Below are 17,432 nucleotides of genomic sequence, written 5' to 3' on the forward strand. Positions count from 1 at the left end.
GAATTCCTATGGCAGTTTGATGTGTGTTTCTGACAACCTTGCCTTAGATGAGAATATGTAAATATACTTTCCTGAAAATAGTATAATTTTCAGGAATAGTATAATTTCAATCAGAATTTTTTCCATATTTCATCCAAGAATGCACAGAATCTTAATCACTGGACTGCAGGGAAGGTCCCCTGCACATTCTTGTTTAAATTAACCCTTATTTCATATTGTAGTAACATCGATATACAGTGTGTTGTTGGTGGCAGGGGAACCGAATGTATTTTCTATTTTGGTGATGTTCAGTCATCATGTCTGACTCTTTTTGTAGGAGCATTCCCTTTTCTCCAGGCCCTGTTACACTGGTAAGACATCTACTTGTTTATACATAAGTGTACATAGATATAAACATCTGGGTACATAGAGATGCAAAAGTCTACGTACTTAGATGCATAAATGTTTAGGTACATAGAAATGTACATTCTACTTACATAGAGATATAAATGTCTATGTATATAGATATATGAATCAAGGCAAATTGGAAGTAGTCAAACAGGAGATGGCAAGAGTGAACGTCGACATTCTAGGAATCCGCGAACTAAAATGGACTGGAATGGGTGAATTTAACTCAGATGACCATTATATCTACTACTGTGAGCAGGAATCCCTTAGAAGAAATGGAGTAGCCATCATGGTCAACAAAAGAGTCCAAAATGCAGTACTTGGATGCAATCTCAAAAACAACAGAATGATCTCTGTTCGTTTCCAAGGCAAACCATTCAATATCACAGTAATCCAAGTCTATGTCCCAACCAGTAATGCTGAAGAAGCTGAATTTGAATGGTTCTATGAAGACCTACAAGACCTTTTAGAACTAACACCCAAAAAAGATGTCCTTTTCATTATAGGGGACTGGAATGCAAAAGTAGGAAGTCAAGAAACACCTGGAGTAACAGGCAAATTTGGCCTTGGAATACAGAATGAAGCAGGGCAAAGGCTAATAGCGTTTTGCCAAGAGAACGCACTGGTCATAGCAAACACCCTCTTCCAACAACACAAGAGAACGCTGTACACATGACCAGATGGTCAACACTGAAATCAGATTGATTATATTTTTTGCAGCCAAAGATGGAGAAGCTCTATACAGTAAGCAAAAACGAGACCGGAAGCTGACTGTGGCTCAGATCATGAATTCCTTATTGTCAAATTCAGACTTAAATTGAGGAAAGTAGGGAAAACCACTAGACCATTCAGGTATGACCTAAATCAAATTCCTTATTATACAGTGGAAGTGAGAAATAGATTTAAGGGACTAGATCTGATAGATAGAGTGCCTGATGAACTATGGATGGAGGTTCACGACATTGTACAGGAAACAAGGATCAAGACCATCCCCATGGAAAAGAAATAAATGTCTAGGAACATAAATATATAAATATCTAGGTACATAGAGATGTAAATGTCTAGGTTCACAGTGATATAAATGCCTGGCTACATAGAGATAGAAATATCTACATAAAGAGAAATATAAATATCTATGTACATATAGACAGAAATATCTATGAACATACAGATGTAAATTGCGGGGAGCTGCCCGTGAGAACGGGGTCCTTTGTCCGAAGGACACAGCTCTGGGAGCTGCCTCAGTCCTTGAGGGTTTGCTTGCAAACATAGCTCTCTGTCCCGCCACCCCAGAGATTAGGCGCTTATTTACTGCAGGCACCTGGAGTTCTGTGCAAACTTCTCACGCACAGAAAAATGTTATCTGGTGTAAGAAATAATAACAGGGAGCCATTCCCATGCTCTCAAGATTTCTTGTGACTGTTTGTAAGATGTATAGGCTAACCAAGAAAAAAAGGTCAACTGTTTTGTCTCTCTCACGCTTTTCTGTATAAATATGAGATGTTGAATAAAGTTGGTGTCAGACTGCGTCCCTTCGTGGTGACGTGTCTGAACCTCTCGACCCCATCTTTGTAGTCTCTTGCTTTAGTTTCTTTCTTAGCCCCGCCGTGCACGTTCTCGGGACCTGATTGACTTTGCCGGCTGGCTCCGGCAGGTGGCGCCCGAACAGGGACCCGAGAATCGGAGTGCGACGACGGCCGCTGCCCGCCAAGATTGAGGTAAGTAAAGAGGAATTCCTAAGTAATTAAAAGTAAAGGGCAGGGAGGGTAATTGTCGAGAGTAATAAATCATGGGACAAGGCAATAGCCGCCAGTTATTTGTACATATGTTGAAAACTATGTTAAAAGGTAGGGGAATTCATGTAAATAAGTTACAGCTAGAAAAGTTTTTACTTTTTATTGAGGAGGTTTGTCCTTGGTTTCCAGAGGAAGGAACAGTTAGTCTGGAAACTTGGAAAAAAGTAGGAAAACAATTGCAGACATATTATTCCTTACATGGTCCCAATCGTGTTCCTGTGGATGCTTTTTCTTTGTGGACTCTCATAAGAGACTGCCTGGATCCTGAACATGAGGGACATAAAATTCAAACGGCTCTCAGGGATTCCACAGGACCCGAAGTTACAGAGCCTTCTGCCCCATCACCTGAGCCGCTTTATGCTGTGCCTGAGGGAACAGCTTATAAGGCTGGAGGGAATGATGATGTGTTAAGCTCTGATGAACAGAAAGAGTTAAATGAACAAGCGGCTCAGAACCATAGAGAGGATATGCCTTGGGAGATGATGGTTAACATGGAATCCCCCTCAGGAAAAGGGGAATTAAAGCATTCAGGGCTTACTGAAGAACAGCTGGAGAATTTAATTCAGAAGATTGTTATAGCAGTAAAAAAGGATGCACAGGGAGACTCCCACTCCAGCCAGCCTGTGCCTCCAGCATATCCTCCCTCGGTTCTTGCTGGACTCGATCCACCTCCGCCTTTCGTAGAACCGCGAGAGCTTATATCTATCCCTGCTTCTTTGCCCGGTGAAAACATAAAAATTAAAGGTGAGATATTATTATCTCCTCTTCAACAAGCAATTAAGCGAGCTAATGAAGAAGGAGAACATATTCCCGGGTTTTCAGGAATCTATCCAGTGTTTGAAAATGATCAACAGCAGAGGTATTATGAGCCGCTGCCCTTTAAGCAACTGAAAGAGTTAAAAATGGCTTGTGCACAATATGGCCCGACTGCGCCGTTTACTCAGGCTATTATAGAGGCTTTAGGAAATCAAAATCTGCCACCTAATGATTGGAAACAGGTTGCTCGAGCTTGTTTATCTGGAGGAGATTATTTACTATGGAAATCTGAGTTTGCTGAGCAATGTGGGATCACAGCCGATATCAATCGGCGACAGGGACTGAACACCACTTATGAAATGATGGTGGGAGAGGGAAAATATCGAGACACTAATAGTCAACTTAATTATTTACCTGGAGCCTACCCTCAGATTAGTGCTGCGGCTCTACAAGCATGGAAAAAGCTTCCAAATTCTGATAAAAAGACTGAAGATTTATCTAAAATTCGCCAGGGGCCAGATGAGCCATATCAGGATTTTGTTGCCCGCCTGCTTGAGACAATTGGTAAAATGATAGAAGATGAGCAGGCGGAGATGGTGTTGACTAAACAGCTTGCTTATGAAAATGCCAATTCGGCTTGTCAAGCTGCCCTGAGACCTTACAAGAAAAAGGGAGGCTTATCCGATTATGTACAAATTTGTGCCGATATCAGCCCTTCGTACATTCAAGGCATAACTTTGGCCACGACATTACAAGGGTTATTGCCTTAGCTGGTTTTAGTGGACGGCTTGATAATCATTATCCCTCAGATAAAATTTTGCAATTTGCTCATTATCACCAATTTCTCTTCCCAAAAATCGTTGTTTCTCAGCCCCTTGCCGATGCCCTAACTGTATTTACTGATGGCTCTTCTAATGGAATAGCTAGTATGATTATACAGGACAATACTACCACCTGGCATACTAATTATAAGTCTGCTCAAGAAGTAGAACTATTTGCCGTTTTTCAGGCTTTGTTACAAATTTCTGCTCCATTTAATTTATATTCTGACAGTCAATATATCATAAGAGCCTTAAACACTATTGAGACTGTTCCATTTATTGGTACCCTGAATTCTACTATCCAAACTCTTTTTCGTGATATACAACATTTAATTTGCTCCAGAGTTAATAAATGCTATTTTGGTCATATTCGTGCTCACTCTGGACTTCCTGGACCTTTAGCACGAGGCAATGCTTTGGCTGATGAAGCTACACGTATGATATTTCCTTCACTGGAACAAATGGCAAAAACTTCCCACAGCTTACACCATCAAAACAGCAATAGCTTAAGACTTCAATTTGGCATTACTCGAGAAGCTGCCAGACAGATTGTTAAGCAATGTCAAACGTGTCCTCAGTTTTTTAGCGTCCCCCACTATGGAGTTAATCCTCGAGGATTGTTGCCAAACGATATATGGCAAATGGATGTTACCCATATTCCTGAATTTGGTAAACAAAAATTTGTTCGTGTTACTATTGACATCTTCTCCGGCTTTTTACATGCCTCTCTACAATCCGGAGAAGCTAGCAAACATTGTATAGCTCATTGCATTAAATGTTTTGCTGTTATGGGAACCCCTAAAACCATAAAAACAGACAATGGTCCAGGATACACTGAAAAAAAATTTTCAATTATTTTGTACGCAATTGTCTATCTCACATAAAACAGGTATCCCTTATAATCCTCAAGGTCAAGGAATTATTGAACGGGCACATCAAACTCTCAAACATCAATTGCAAAAACTAAAGAAGGGGAAATTGTATCCCAATACCCCCTCCAACTCTCTAAACCATGCTTTATTTGTTCTAAATTTTTTACAATTGGATATAAGTGGCCGTTCAGCAGCACAGCGATTTTGGAACTTTGATGCACAAACAATAAGACCTAAAGTCTTTTGGAAAGACCCACTTGTAGGAAAATGGTATGGACCAGATCCAGTACTAATCTGGGGACGAGGGCATGTTTGTGTTTTCCCACAGGATGCCGAAGCGCCGCGCTGGCTGCCGGAAAGGTTGGTATGCACGGCGGAGACAGTCTCTAGCAAATCAGATGAGGAGATTGACAATTCAAGAGCATGATGAATTACCATCTCGGCAACAACTTCAGGCATTGATGCGAGAGGCACAGAATCGTGTTGCGGTGCAGGGCGATCCGATATCGCCTTTAAGCTTCCTGATAACCTTATTAATTATCTTAAATCAGATTAACACTGCACACTCTGAAGAATATTCAAATGCTTACTGGGCTTATTTTCCCGATCCTCCCCTTCTCCAACCCGTGGACTGGGAGGGTCGGTCTATTCCCATATACACTAATAAAACTGTTTTATTTCTTGCACCTTGTTTAATTAAAAAACTGATTGATGATCTATGGATCATAAAGGCTTCCATCTATGGAAATGGTCTGCGGTTAAAGGAACATAAGCGTGTGCCTATATAAAAAGAAAGGGGGAGTTGCGGGGAGCTGCCCGTGAGAACGGGGTCCTTTGTCCGAAGGACACAGCTCTGGGAGCTGCCTCAGTCCTTGAGGGTTTGCTTGCAAACATAGCTCTCTGTCCCGCCACCCCAGAGATTAGGCGCTTATTTACTGCAGGCACCTGGAGTTCTGTGCAAACTTCTCACGCACAGAAAAATGTTATCTGGTGTAAGAAATAATAACAGGGAGCCATTCCCATGCTCTCAAGATTTCTTGTGACTGTTTGTAAGATGTATAGGCTAACCAAGAAAAAAAGGTCAACTGTTTTGTCTCTCTCACGCTTTTCTGTATAAATATGAGATGTTGAATAAAGTTGGTGTCAGACTGCGTCCCTTCGTGGTGACGTGTCTGAACCTCTCGACCCCATCTTTGTAGTCTCTTGCTTTAGTTTCTTTCTTAGCCCCGCCGTGCACGTTCTCGGGACCTGATTGACTTTGCCGGCTGGCTCCGGCAGTAAATATCTATTATAAATACATATAGATATAGATACTTATATACATAGACATATCTATATACATGGAAGATGGTTACACAGTGGACAATGCAATAGACAATCTTATAAAGTAGACAAAATAAGTGATACAGATATTGGCAATCAGAAGATCATACTACGAGAGAGAAATGTAAGCAATTTCAAAGCAAAGGGCACAAATCTAACCAGGATTCATGTAACTACTTTTAATCTGGTGGCAATAAACCATGAAGTCCACAGGGGATTCAGGTGGCGATGGCAAATTCTGGAAGGGTCAGGTAGTGAAAAAAAAGTGAACTGTTTAATCTTTGTTTACAAAGTATACCTTATCAATTTATGGATACATACTTGTTGATACCCCCTTAAGTATGTATTATCCCATACATCTTCATATGCCCTCATCCAACCTGTTTCAACTCACATCATTCCAAGCATAACTCCAATTTGTTGCAACTCTAGTTAGTCATTTCTTGCAATTACATAAAAAAGACACATGGTAATTCATTCATATAGACCAGTAAAGGCTAGGATTTCTGTCTAATGTTTTTTTAGGGGCCTTATAAATCATGTAAAATTTCAACCCTTCTCCCTGCTTCACCATGTTCTGATTAAATTGATATGGGAAAAGCTATGGAAAGACTGTTTGATATAATCTGAATTTACCAGGTATCTATTATTTGGTGTACATGAAGATATGAGAAGTGGACTTTGGTGGATATAAAAAGAAATGTTTTGAATGTAGGGACATGATTAGAAATTGGGAGAGTCATTTGACCAGAGAGCAATCACAATGAATCAACTCCACCTCCCTCATCCACGAGGACAAGGTTATCTTGGTAATAACATCAGCAACTGAGGAGTTAAAATATTATTCCTGTGAAAAATTATTAACAGAAAGTGAAAGTCTCTCAGTCATGTCCAACTCTTTGTGACCCCATGGACTCTAGCTCGCCAGGTTCCTCTGTCCATGGAGTTCTCCAGACAAGAATACTGGAGTGGGTTGACATTCCCTTCTCCAGGGGACCTTCCCAACCCAAGGATCGAACTTGGGTCTCTTGCATTGCACACAAATTGTTTACAATCTGAACCACTAGGGAAGCCTTAGTTCACAGAAAGGGCAGAGGAAATGTTTTCATAGATAGGACACAACTTTCCAAGAGGAAAACTGCAATTCTTTCTAAATTTCAGATAAATATTTTATTATTTGAAATGTTGAGTGGATTATGTATAAGTTTTATAGACTGTCCAAGGTAACAGTCTATTCCTTCCTGGAATGAATACATCACCTTTTGATTCACACACTAGTGACACACTTAACCAGACTTAGAGATGATCTATATTGGATAGTATTCTAAACCAATTTGTGCAAAACAGCTGCAGATCTGACAAGAAACATTTACTCTCACGTTGTTGTAATTGTTGTTGTTCAGTTGGTGAGTTGTGTCTGACTCTTTGTGATCCCATGGACTGCAGTGCACCAGGATTCCCTGTCCTTTGCTATCTCCTGGAGTTTGCTCAAATTTTTTTCCATTGACTTGGTGATGCCATCTAACCATCTCTTCCTCTGCCTTATTTTCCTTTTGCCTTCAATCTTTCCCAGCATCAGAATCTTTTCCAATGAGTTGGCTCTTTGCATCAGGTGGCCAAAGGTATTGGAGCTTCAGCTTCATCATCAGTCCTTCCAATGAATATTCAGGGTTGATCTGTTAGGAATGACTTGTTTGATCTCCTTGCAGCCCAGGGGACTCTCAAGAGTCTTCTCCAACACCATAGTTCAAAAGCATCAATTCTTCGGTGCTCAGTTTTCTTTATGGTTCAACTCTCACATCCGTACATGACTACTGGAAAAACCAGTAGCTTTTACTCTCACATTTTCTTGGGCTCCAAAATCAATGCAGATGATGACTGCAGCCATGAAATTAAAAGATGCTTGCTCCTTAGAAGAAAAGCTATGACAAACCTAGACAGCATATTAAAAAGCAGAGACATTACTTTGCCAACAAAGGTCCATCTAGTCAAAGCTACGGTTTTTCCAGTAGTCATGTGTGGATGTTAGAGTTGGACCATAAAGAAGGCTGAGCACCAAAGGATTCATGCTTTTGAACTGTGGTGCTGAAGAAGACTCTTGAGAGTCCCTTGGACTGCAAGGAGATCAAATCAGTCAATCCTAAAGGAAACCAATCCTGAATATTCATTGGAAGGACTGATGCTGAAGCTGAAGCTCCAATACTTTAGGTTGACTCATTAGAAAAGACCCTGATGCTGGGAAAGATTGAAGGCAGAAGGAGAAGGAGATGACAGAGGATGAGATGGTTGGATGGCATCACTGACTCGATGGACATGAGTTTGAGCAAGCTCCAGGAGATGGTGAAGGACAGGGAAGCCTGATGTACTGCAGTCCATGTAGTAGCAAAGAGTCGGACACAACTGAGAGCCTGAACAACAACAATGGGGCATCAAATTTGTCTTTACATATTGCCTACTATATTTAGACTCTTGGTTCATACTTCATGTAACCAGGTAGTGTCATAACTAAATCCAATTAGAAACTAAGCTTATTTTAAGGATGTGGTTTGCCTACTAGCAGCATAGGAACCTTCTGTTTTCACAAGCACCTGTTACCCTGGTGTGACGTCTCAAAACTCAGGAACTCTTACTTGTTGATATGAGTATCAATTTCATTTTAGCACAGTTTGAATAGAGAAGTGAAAAATCAGAGTGCCTATTTTATCAGGTTTCTTGAGGGAGGAATTTGAAACTGTTAGAAGGCAAAGGGCATGCAGCTTATGGGCTCTTTGACTCACTAATTTTTGTAGGAATTTTCTTACATATTTTTTCAAGTGTGACCTTTCATTCATAAAATAGCAAATAATAGAATTAGAAAAAACTAATTTGACATGATGCCTTTTTTCTACCCAAAAAATCTGAACACAAAGGAATCAATGGGAACTGCACAGATCAGGTGGCCAAGCTTTTAAGAATATTTTAGGTTGGCAAATAGTAACTAGTGTGCTTGCAATTTCAACAATATATGTTTTATTCTGATAAAGAATATCCTTTTCTGGAAGGCTTCCAATATGACTGCCTCCTGCTGGAAGCCTGGGATGATGGAATCAAGCCACTTCCTGTTTGTCTTCATAGGACACTGGGCTGAACTCTAAGAAATCCCTGGGTGTCCCCTGGATCCTGACCATCACATGGCCAGATATTGGTAACAGTTTTGTTTTGCCTGTTGAAGTGTTTAATGACAAAGGTTCTTTGAGTTTCCTGATGTGGGTGAAGTGGGGAGCCCAGTGATGATTTCTTTTTTAAGAACTGTACATGCTAGTTCCCACATGCAAGTGAGCCCCAAGTCCAACGACGAGAGACCCTGCGTGTGTGTGACCTGTGCTTCCTGGGAGAGCAGCTTTAGGCTAGTTTAAACCTGACCAACTTCTATTATACATGGTAGATTCAGACCTCTCTAAATCCTGTCTATGGGCTTCCCTGGTGGCTCAGAGGGTAAAGAATCTGCCTGCCACTCAGGAGACCTGGGTTTGATCCCTGAGTCAGGAAGATCCCTTGGAGAAGGGAATGGCTACCCACTCTGGTATACTTGCCTGGGAAATCCCATGGACAGAGGAGGCTGGAGAGGGCCACAGTCCATGGGTCACAAACAGTCGGACATGACCGAGCAACTAACACTTTCACTTTTGAAGTCCTGTCTACACTGATGATGTTTAGATGAGACTGCATACTTTGTAAAATGAGAACGTTTACACTTGACAATGTTCTCTGTGCATGAGGACATGGTGACCTGGGTGGAGACCTGGCCTGGCCTCTGTCCTAGAAAACTCCGTGCCTTTGTCTGAATGTCAGTGCTCAGATATCTGGGGTCTGGAGCTGAGGTGGGCTTCTCTGGGTACCGTGCTCTCCACTGAGTGGGCTTCCATGACCCTCCCGGGGTCAGTGCTGCAATAAGGCTCATAGTCTTTTCCCTGCCAGGTTCACCTTCCCTGGGGCTCGTGGAGACCCCTCAGGTGGGCTACCTGGTAATCATTCCAATTTTCCAGCACATGCAGGTTGAGTAGGGAGGCAGATGCACCTGGTGAATTGGTTCCAGGGCAAAGGGATGGGCAAAAAGCCAATGGGCAGCAGGTGAGGCTGCTGCTGTGCTCTCCTTCCAGTTGGCTCTCTCCTCCGAAGACAACTGAGCTGCCCCTCGTCTTTCAGCCCAGCTCTCCTGTTTTCTCAGCACCTCAGCAGGACAAGACAGAGCCCGCCAGAACCAAGGTAGTGTGTTCAACTCTAGCACGAGCTTTCAATCCAGCAAAAAATCACACAGAACCGCAGTGAAAACAGGAGGGGCTTGACTTCTCAGGGACAATTGTAGGGAGAAGAGATGATTCCTACACTTTTTTCTAGGGTCCCCAGAGGTCCCAGGGACCTGGCTTGTTTACACATTGTGAGTCCACCAACCACAGCCTTGGTGTCCTGACCAAGAGGACGTGTGACCCCAGGTCGGGGGTCTGGGGACTGTGTGAGTCTCACCCCATCTCCATGGGTCAGGATCACATGTACGGGGAGACCCCACACACACAAAGCTAAGAAAAAGGGACGAATACGTGTGAGTTTCATTTGTGTTTAGTAATTAATGCTTTATGGCGTTCACTTTATAGACATGTGCCTGTTTGTCTCCTTTATCCCTTCAAGATTCACCCTCCCTGGGCCTTCTGGAGACTCCTCAGGTGGCCTACCTGGTAGTTATTCCAATTTACCAGGACAAGCATGGTGGGAAGAGAGCAGGTTTATCTGGGCAATTGATTACAGGGCACAAAAGGCCAATGGGCAGCAGGTGAGGTCGCTGCTGTGCTCTCCTTCTGGTAGATCGTCCCTACTCAGCAGAGGACAGACCTGGACCTCGTCTTCCAGCCCTGCGCATGGTGTGTTTTCTCTACACCTCAGTGGGACAAGAAAAAACCGAGCCTGCCAGAACAAGGTAGTGTGCGCAACATTATCGTGACAGCTGTGAAAAACAGTTAATATCACGCAACCAAAGGGAAGAGAGGAGGACTTCTCTGGGACAAGTGTGGGGAGAGGAGACCGACCCCACACTTCTTTCTACCATCCCAGGAATGCTGCAGCCAGCGCAGCAGGTAGGGATCAAAAGTGGTTGACACACAGTTTGGAAAAAAGAAGCTAGAGACAGAATTAAAGTTTTAAAGATGGGACTGGGGGACTCAAGACCACATGGGTCAAGAGCCCTGTTCCTCGGCCACATCACTCTTATTTAGTGTCTTGGCAAGCAGAAAGTATCTGTCGTGCCACGATGAAGTCAGCCTCCTGTGTCCCCAGTCACATCTTCCATTTTATTGATTACTTTAAACTATCTTTGTTATTTTCTTGTACAAGGGCTGTCACCTAGCTGGAGGTCACAGACCCGCATAAGCCCTGGGAAAACATCTTAGTGTGTGCACAAGCAGTGTTCTGAATTTGCGCTGACCTGGTATTCTAAAGTCCACCCTATGTTTTTCCTTAGCCTAGCAGGGCATGACAACCCCAACTGATCAACCCGGTGTACTTTTATTTGGGTTATGTTGTATTGCTGTATTTTGCTTTTATTCTTTTCCCATGGTGATTTTCTCATGGCTTAGCCAGAGCAACAGGCAGCTATTAACCCCTGCACAGGAGGTTACAGGAACCCACTCGTTTCCCACTTTAGAGGCCCAACCAGCAGATACTGGTGTCCTAACCAAGGGTTATGTGACGCCAGGTGCAGGGTCTGGGGATTGTGTGGGTCTCACCCCATCTTCATGGGTCAGGATCCTGTACCCAGAGACCCCATATCTGCTCTTTACCTGGAGCGTGCCTGGTCCCCTCAGAGATCCCCAACATCTGGGAATTGAGGGTGTTGCCCTGATTAGCCTGTGGTCCTTTTTCTTCTCTTCACCTTGTCACATTCACATGAGGCCAGGTACCTCTGAGCAGGTTGCTGCTCTGTGTTCTGCTGAGTGAAAACCTTTGGTGGTGTCATATTAATGTCATTGAATATCACATATCTAATCCACAGGGTCACCACTGTCTGGTGTCTCCTAGATGGATCTCGGGTAATTTAATTTGTAATTTAATTTTTATTTTATATTGGAGTCGAGTTGATTTCCTATTGTTTTGTTAGTTTTAGTTGTACAGGAACTTGATTTTACATAAAGGTGTATCTATTCTTTTTCTTTTTTTTTCTCATATAAATTATTACAGTTTGTTCAGTAGAGTTCCCTGTTCTATTCACTAGGTCCTATTTATCAATTTGATCAATATTACTGTGTGTATTTAAATCCTAAATTCTTAATTTATCCCTCCTTTCTAGCTTTCTTTGGATAATCATAATCTGATTTTCTCAGGCTGTGAGTCTGTTTTGTACATTAGGTCATTGGTATGAAATTATAGATTCCAGCTGTAGGTGATAACTCATGATATTTGTCTTTTTCTTTCTTACTTACCTTAGTATGATAATTTCTTAGTCCATCGTGCTGCTGACAGTATCCTTATTCTGTTCTGTTTTACGGATGAGCAGTATTCTAGTGTATAGATATCCTCATAGTCCTCAGGTGGATTCTAGGGCTTGCTTATTATAAATAGTGCTGCCCTAAAATCAAGGTGCACGTCATTTTGAATGGTGATTTTCTCTGGACCTAAGCCCATGAATGGGATTGCAGGATCCTATGATACCTCTATGTCTTGTGTTCCTCGGAACTTCCATGCTGTTTTCCATAGTGGCTTCACCATTTACATTCCCACCAAGATTGTAGGAGGATTTCATTTTCCATACATTCTTTGCAGATCTTTTATTTTCCTTATTTATTTTATCTTTATTCTTTGTAGATTTTTTCAATGACGGCTATTGTGACCAGTGTGAGGTGATACCTTATTGTAGTTTTTATTGACATTGATTTAATAATCATTGGTGTGGAGTAATTTTCCACGTGCTTTTATTATTTTATACCTTGTGAGTACAGTGTACCTCTTGAAACTGGCTTCTTGAAACTTGATGATTTACCCCAGGACATTTCTTGAGGGCAGGTGTCATTTACAGCCCTGTCAAACTTGTGACTATTAACAGCCCTTCAGCACCTGTTTTATGGCTTCCCTGCTGGCTCAGTGGTAGAGAATCCACCTGCAGTGCAGGGGACTTTCGGGAGACACAGGTTTGATCCCTGGGTTGGGAAGATCCCTTGGAGGGGGAAATGGCAACTCACTCCAGTATTCTTGCCTGGAGAATCCCATGGACAAAGGGGCCTGGCAGGCTACAGTCCATGGAGTCAAAAAGAACGTAACTGAGCAACCAAGCAACAACAGCACGTGTTTTAAGGTGTGAATGTTGAGCTGTACCAGCTAATTACTTCCTGCCCCCAATTTTCCATTTTGCTAACTGTAAGTTTCTAAGTCTGTGAATCTGTTTGTCTTTCGTAATGAAGTTCATTTTTATCCATTGAAGTGATATTCTGTATTATCTGCCTTTCCCTGTCTCACTTTACTCAGTATGATCACCTCTAGTTTCTTCCCTCTAAATGGAAATGGCACTATTTCATCCTTCTTTATATCTGAGCAATATTACATTGTGTATATTTACCCCATTTTCTGTATCCATTCATCTGTACTTGTACATATAAGTTGCTTCCCTGTCTTGGCCATTGTACCAAGTCCTGCCATGATCTTTGGGGTGCAGGTGTCTTAAAATTTTGGTTTTTTCTGGATCTACTCCTAGGTATGGGATTTCTGGGTTGCTGTATCACTGGATTCTTCTCTGTTTAGTTTTTAAAAGAAGCTCCATAATGTTCTCCCTAGTGGATATACCAATTTACATTCCCACCAACAGTGTAGGAGGGTTCCTTTCTCTCCACACTCTCTGCAGAATTTATTGCTGTGGGTTTTCAATGTGGCCGTTCTGATCAGTGTGATCAATTGATTTGCCTTTCTTAAAGAACTGGAACCTTCCTTCATAGCTTAGTCAGTAAAGAATTGGCCTACAATGTAGGAGGCCTGGGTTCAATTCCTGGGTCTGGAAGATATTCTGGAGAAGGAAATGCAACCCACTCCAGTATTTTTGCCTTGAAAATCCCATGGACAGAGGGGGCTGGCGGGCTACAGTCCGTGGGGTCACAATAGTCGGGTATGACTTAGCGACTAAACCACAAACCACCAAAGAACAGTGATGCTGAGCATCTTTTCATGTTCTTTATGACCATCTCTATGACATTTTCAGAGAAATACACATTTAGGTCTTTGGCTGATTTTTTTATTGAGTTGGGTTTTTGTTTTTTTAATTGAGTTGTACTAGGAGAAGGCAATGGCACCCCACTCCAGTACTCTTGCCTGGATAATCCCATGGACGGAGAAGCCTGGTGGGCTGCAGTCCATGGGGTCGCAAAGAGTCGGAGGCGACTGCGCGACCTCACTTTCACTTTTCACTTTCATGCATTGGAGAAGGAAATGGCAACCCACTCTAGTGTTCTTGCCTGGAGAATCCCAGGGACAGGGGAGCCTGGTGGGCTGCCATCTGTGGGGTCGCACAGAGTCAGACACGGCTGAAGTGACTTAGCAGCAGCAGCAGTGGTTTGCACCCACTCAACAGACATGAGTTTGAGCAAACTCTTTGGTGAAGTTTGCTTAGTGAAGGACAGGGAAGGCTGGCGTCCTGCAGTCCATGCAGTCGCCACTGAACAACTACAAAAACCTGGATCCTCCTGAATATTAAATGCCCAGCAGTTCAGCTCTTCATGGTGTTTTTACACAAGGCAGCAGAACTTCTTCACGCTGCATTGCTTTTTTCCTCTCTGCAATTTCCTTGTTATTTTTTATTGGAATATAGTTGATTTCTGATGTTGTGTTTGTTTCAGGCTTACAGGAACCCAGTTCAGTTATATTAATACATAGATGTTTATTCTCTTTTGGGTTGTTTTTTGCCTACAGGTGATTAGAGTGTGTTCATAAACTTCCCTATGCTATTCAGTAGGTACTTTTTGATTACCTATTTTATATATAGTAATGTGCATATGTTAATTCCAACCTCTTAATTTATTCTGCCTGTATTTGGAGGTTCAGCACTCTGCTAAGGCAACAGGCACTCCAGGTCCATTGTGGAGGCACACTGCCTGCCCCAAGTTCCCAGCTCCCTCAGCCCCAGGACTCTCCAGGTGTGTGACACCAGCCTCGGTCACTATGTCCTGAGGGATGTAGAGTTAGCATTTCTTTTTCATTTTTCCTGCTTCTCTCCCATTATTTGAATTGGAGTCAGGTGGCAGTAGTGGTAAAGACTGCCTGCCAGCGCAGGAGATATAAAGAGATGTGGGTTTGATCCCTGTGTTGAGAAAATCCCCCAGAGAAGGGAATCCCACTCCAGTGTTCTTGCCTGGAGAATCCCATGGAGAATCTCAGAGGCGGGAGGGCTACAGTCCATAGGGTCACAAAGAGCCAGACACAGCTGAGCAACTTAGCACTCATATAGGTGAATTACAATCTTGAGGGGGTGGTTTCCCTTTCCCTTTTCCTTCTACCACAACTTGTTTCACTTTTCTTAACACATAGATGTATTTTTTTCCATACAGGTTATTACAGAGTGTGGAGTAAGTTTCCTTATGTCCTACAGAGGGTCCTGGACATTTATGTTATCAATACTAGTATGCATATACTAGTCTGAAGTAGCTCACTTCTCCACACCACACATCCTTGTATATTAGTGACCAAAAGCTTATTTTCTAAGTCTGTGAGGCTGTATCTCCAGGCAAGAAGTTCATTTTTATCCATCTTTTAGCTTACACCTAGAAGCAATGGCACCCCACTCCAGTACTCTTGCCTGGAAAATCCCATGGACAGAGGAGCCTGGTGGGCTGCAGTCCATGGGGTCGCTAAGAGCTGGACGCAACTGAGCGACTTCACTTTCACTTTTCACTTTCATGCATTGGAGAAGGAAATGGCGACCCACTCCAGTGTTCTTGCCTGGAGAATCCCAGGGATGCAGGAGCCTGGTGGGCCGCCATCTATGGGGTCGCACAGAGTCGGACATGACTGAAGCAACTTAGCAGCAGCAGAAGTGATATCATATGATATTTGTCTCTCCCTGTCTCCCTTACTTCACTCGGAATGATCATCTCTACTTTCTTTCCTGTGGCCATGCTTGGCCTTATTTCCTATTTCTTTAAGGTTGAGAACTATTGCACTGTGTTTATGTACCCTATCGTCTGTGTACATTCATCTGTGTTTCTACAATTAGCTTGATTCCCTGTCTTGGCTATTGTATGTAGTGGGGCCGAAATCTCAGGGTTACCCATCTCTTTTAAAATTTTGGTTGTCTCGACCACCCCAGTCCAGACATGAGGCACACATCTGCTCAGGCTCCAGGGGTGGGATAGCAGCCTAATTGGGAAGGTTGCAGGGAGTAAACTAGGCATTGCTTTTTTTCCTTTTCTTTAATCTCATGCCAATGCTATGTTGGAGTATAGTCAATTTGTGCTTGCTGATTTGTGCTTGCTGTCAGTGTACAATTGCTGGATTCAGTTGTGACATGTATATACAGCATACCTGTTCTTTTTCGGATTATTTTGCCATAGAGGTTATTGCAGAAGGTTAAGCACAGTTCCAAGTCCTGAACATCAGGTCCTTCTTGAGTATCTATTAGAGATACAGATTTCTGTGTATACATGGAAGGAAGGAAGGAGGCAATCCTTTTGGATTATCTATGACAGCTACAGATTTCTGTAAATATGCTGAGATATACTTGAAACTGACTTGAATATTGTGTTTGGAATTCGTTTCTTCAGTGCTCTCTGCTGAGGGCAGCTGTCATTAAGAGAACCTCAAGTGTTGTGAATTAGAGGTGCCAGTAAGCCCCGGTGGTTAGGTTATAGTCAAAGGAAATGTCTACAGGTGGCCACACTTTTTCACGCCCATCTCTGGTTCCTGAGGCAACTGGAGCTTTAGGGAAAGTGGGCTTCCTGGGCTGTGAATTCATGTGGAATGTGCCTGAGCAAACATTTAGGGCTTGTGTCTCACTACTTCCTCCCCCTAAAGCTTCACACCCCGACCCCAGACTTGTCCCAGCCAGGGCCGCAGCACCCAGCCAGGGATGCTAAGGTGCCTAGGAGGCTGCACTCTCAGTAAGGAAGCTTGAGCTGGGAACCCCAACACCAGGAGACCTAGAGGCTAGGTGACCTTTCCAAGGTCCTCAAATCCAGACGGTCAGGACACCATTCTCTGGATGCACTAGAAACTGTGGTCCCAGCCAGACCAAACCAGACAGGAGAGGTTTAATCACTAAATTAAGGGCACCCTGTCTGGTCGTTTCAACCCCACCACAGTGCAGCCATGAAAACCAAGACTGCCCAGCCTCCAGGGATGAAACAGAAGCCCAAGCCAGGTGCATATTTCATATACTAAGATAGAATTTTCTATATTTCATGTATGATAATATAGGTGCAAATTTCATATATGAAATATAGACTTTTCAATTTCATATATGGAAATATGGGGGC

The 17,432-nt window shown here is 42.8% G+C and overlaps 1 protein-coding gene and 1 long non-coding RNA gene across 2 annotated transcripts in view; both read left to right on the forward strand.

Annotated features, from left to right (window-relative positions):
* The first annotated feature begins 1,570 nt into the window (after positions 1-1,570).
* Positions 1,571-5,822, forward strand: LOC147349482 (endogenous retrovirus group K member 7 Gag polyprotein-like). The gene has a single exon (XM_086365324.1). It carries the CDS (start codon positions 2,177-2,179, stop codon positions 3,707-3,709), a length of 1,533 nt encoding a protein of 510 aa, XP_086221450.1. The 5' UTR covers positions 1,571-2,176; the 3' UTR covers positions 3,710-5,822.
* Positions 5,823-10,060: 4,238 nt separating this feature from the next.
* Positions 10,061-17,432, forward strand: part of LOC147349483 (uncharacterized) — a 45,317-nt gene continuing 37,945 nt past the window's right edge. The window contains exons 1-2 of the long non-coding RNA XR_015149856.1: positions 10,061-10,200; positions 10,795-10,906. This is a non-coding gene — a long non-coding RNA (uncharacterized LOC147349483). The remainder of the gene's footprint in view (positions 10,201-10,794; positions 10,907-17,432) is intronic.

This window comes from Bos grunniens, chromosome 21 (genome assembly GCF_055505025.1).
Source record: "Bos grunniens cultivar Pamir isolate PY7600 chromosome 21, Bosgru_T2T1.0, whole genome shotgun sequence".
NCBI classification, from domain to species: Eukaryota; Metazoa; Chordata; class Mammalia; order Artiodactyla; family Bovidae; genus Bos; species Bos grunniens.

Bases quoted from the DNA above. Each gene is read 5' to 3' on its own strand.
- LOC147349482 (XM_086365324.1), top strand. From the start codon at position 2,177: ATGGGACAAGGCAATAGCCGCCAGTTATTTGTACATATGTTGAAAACT.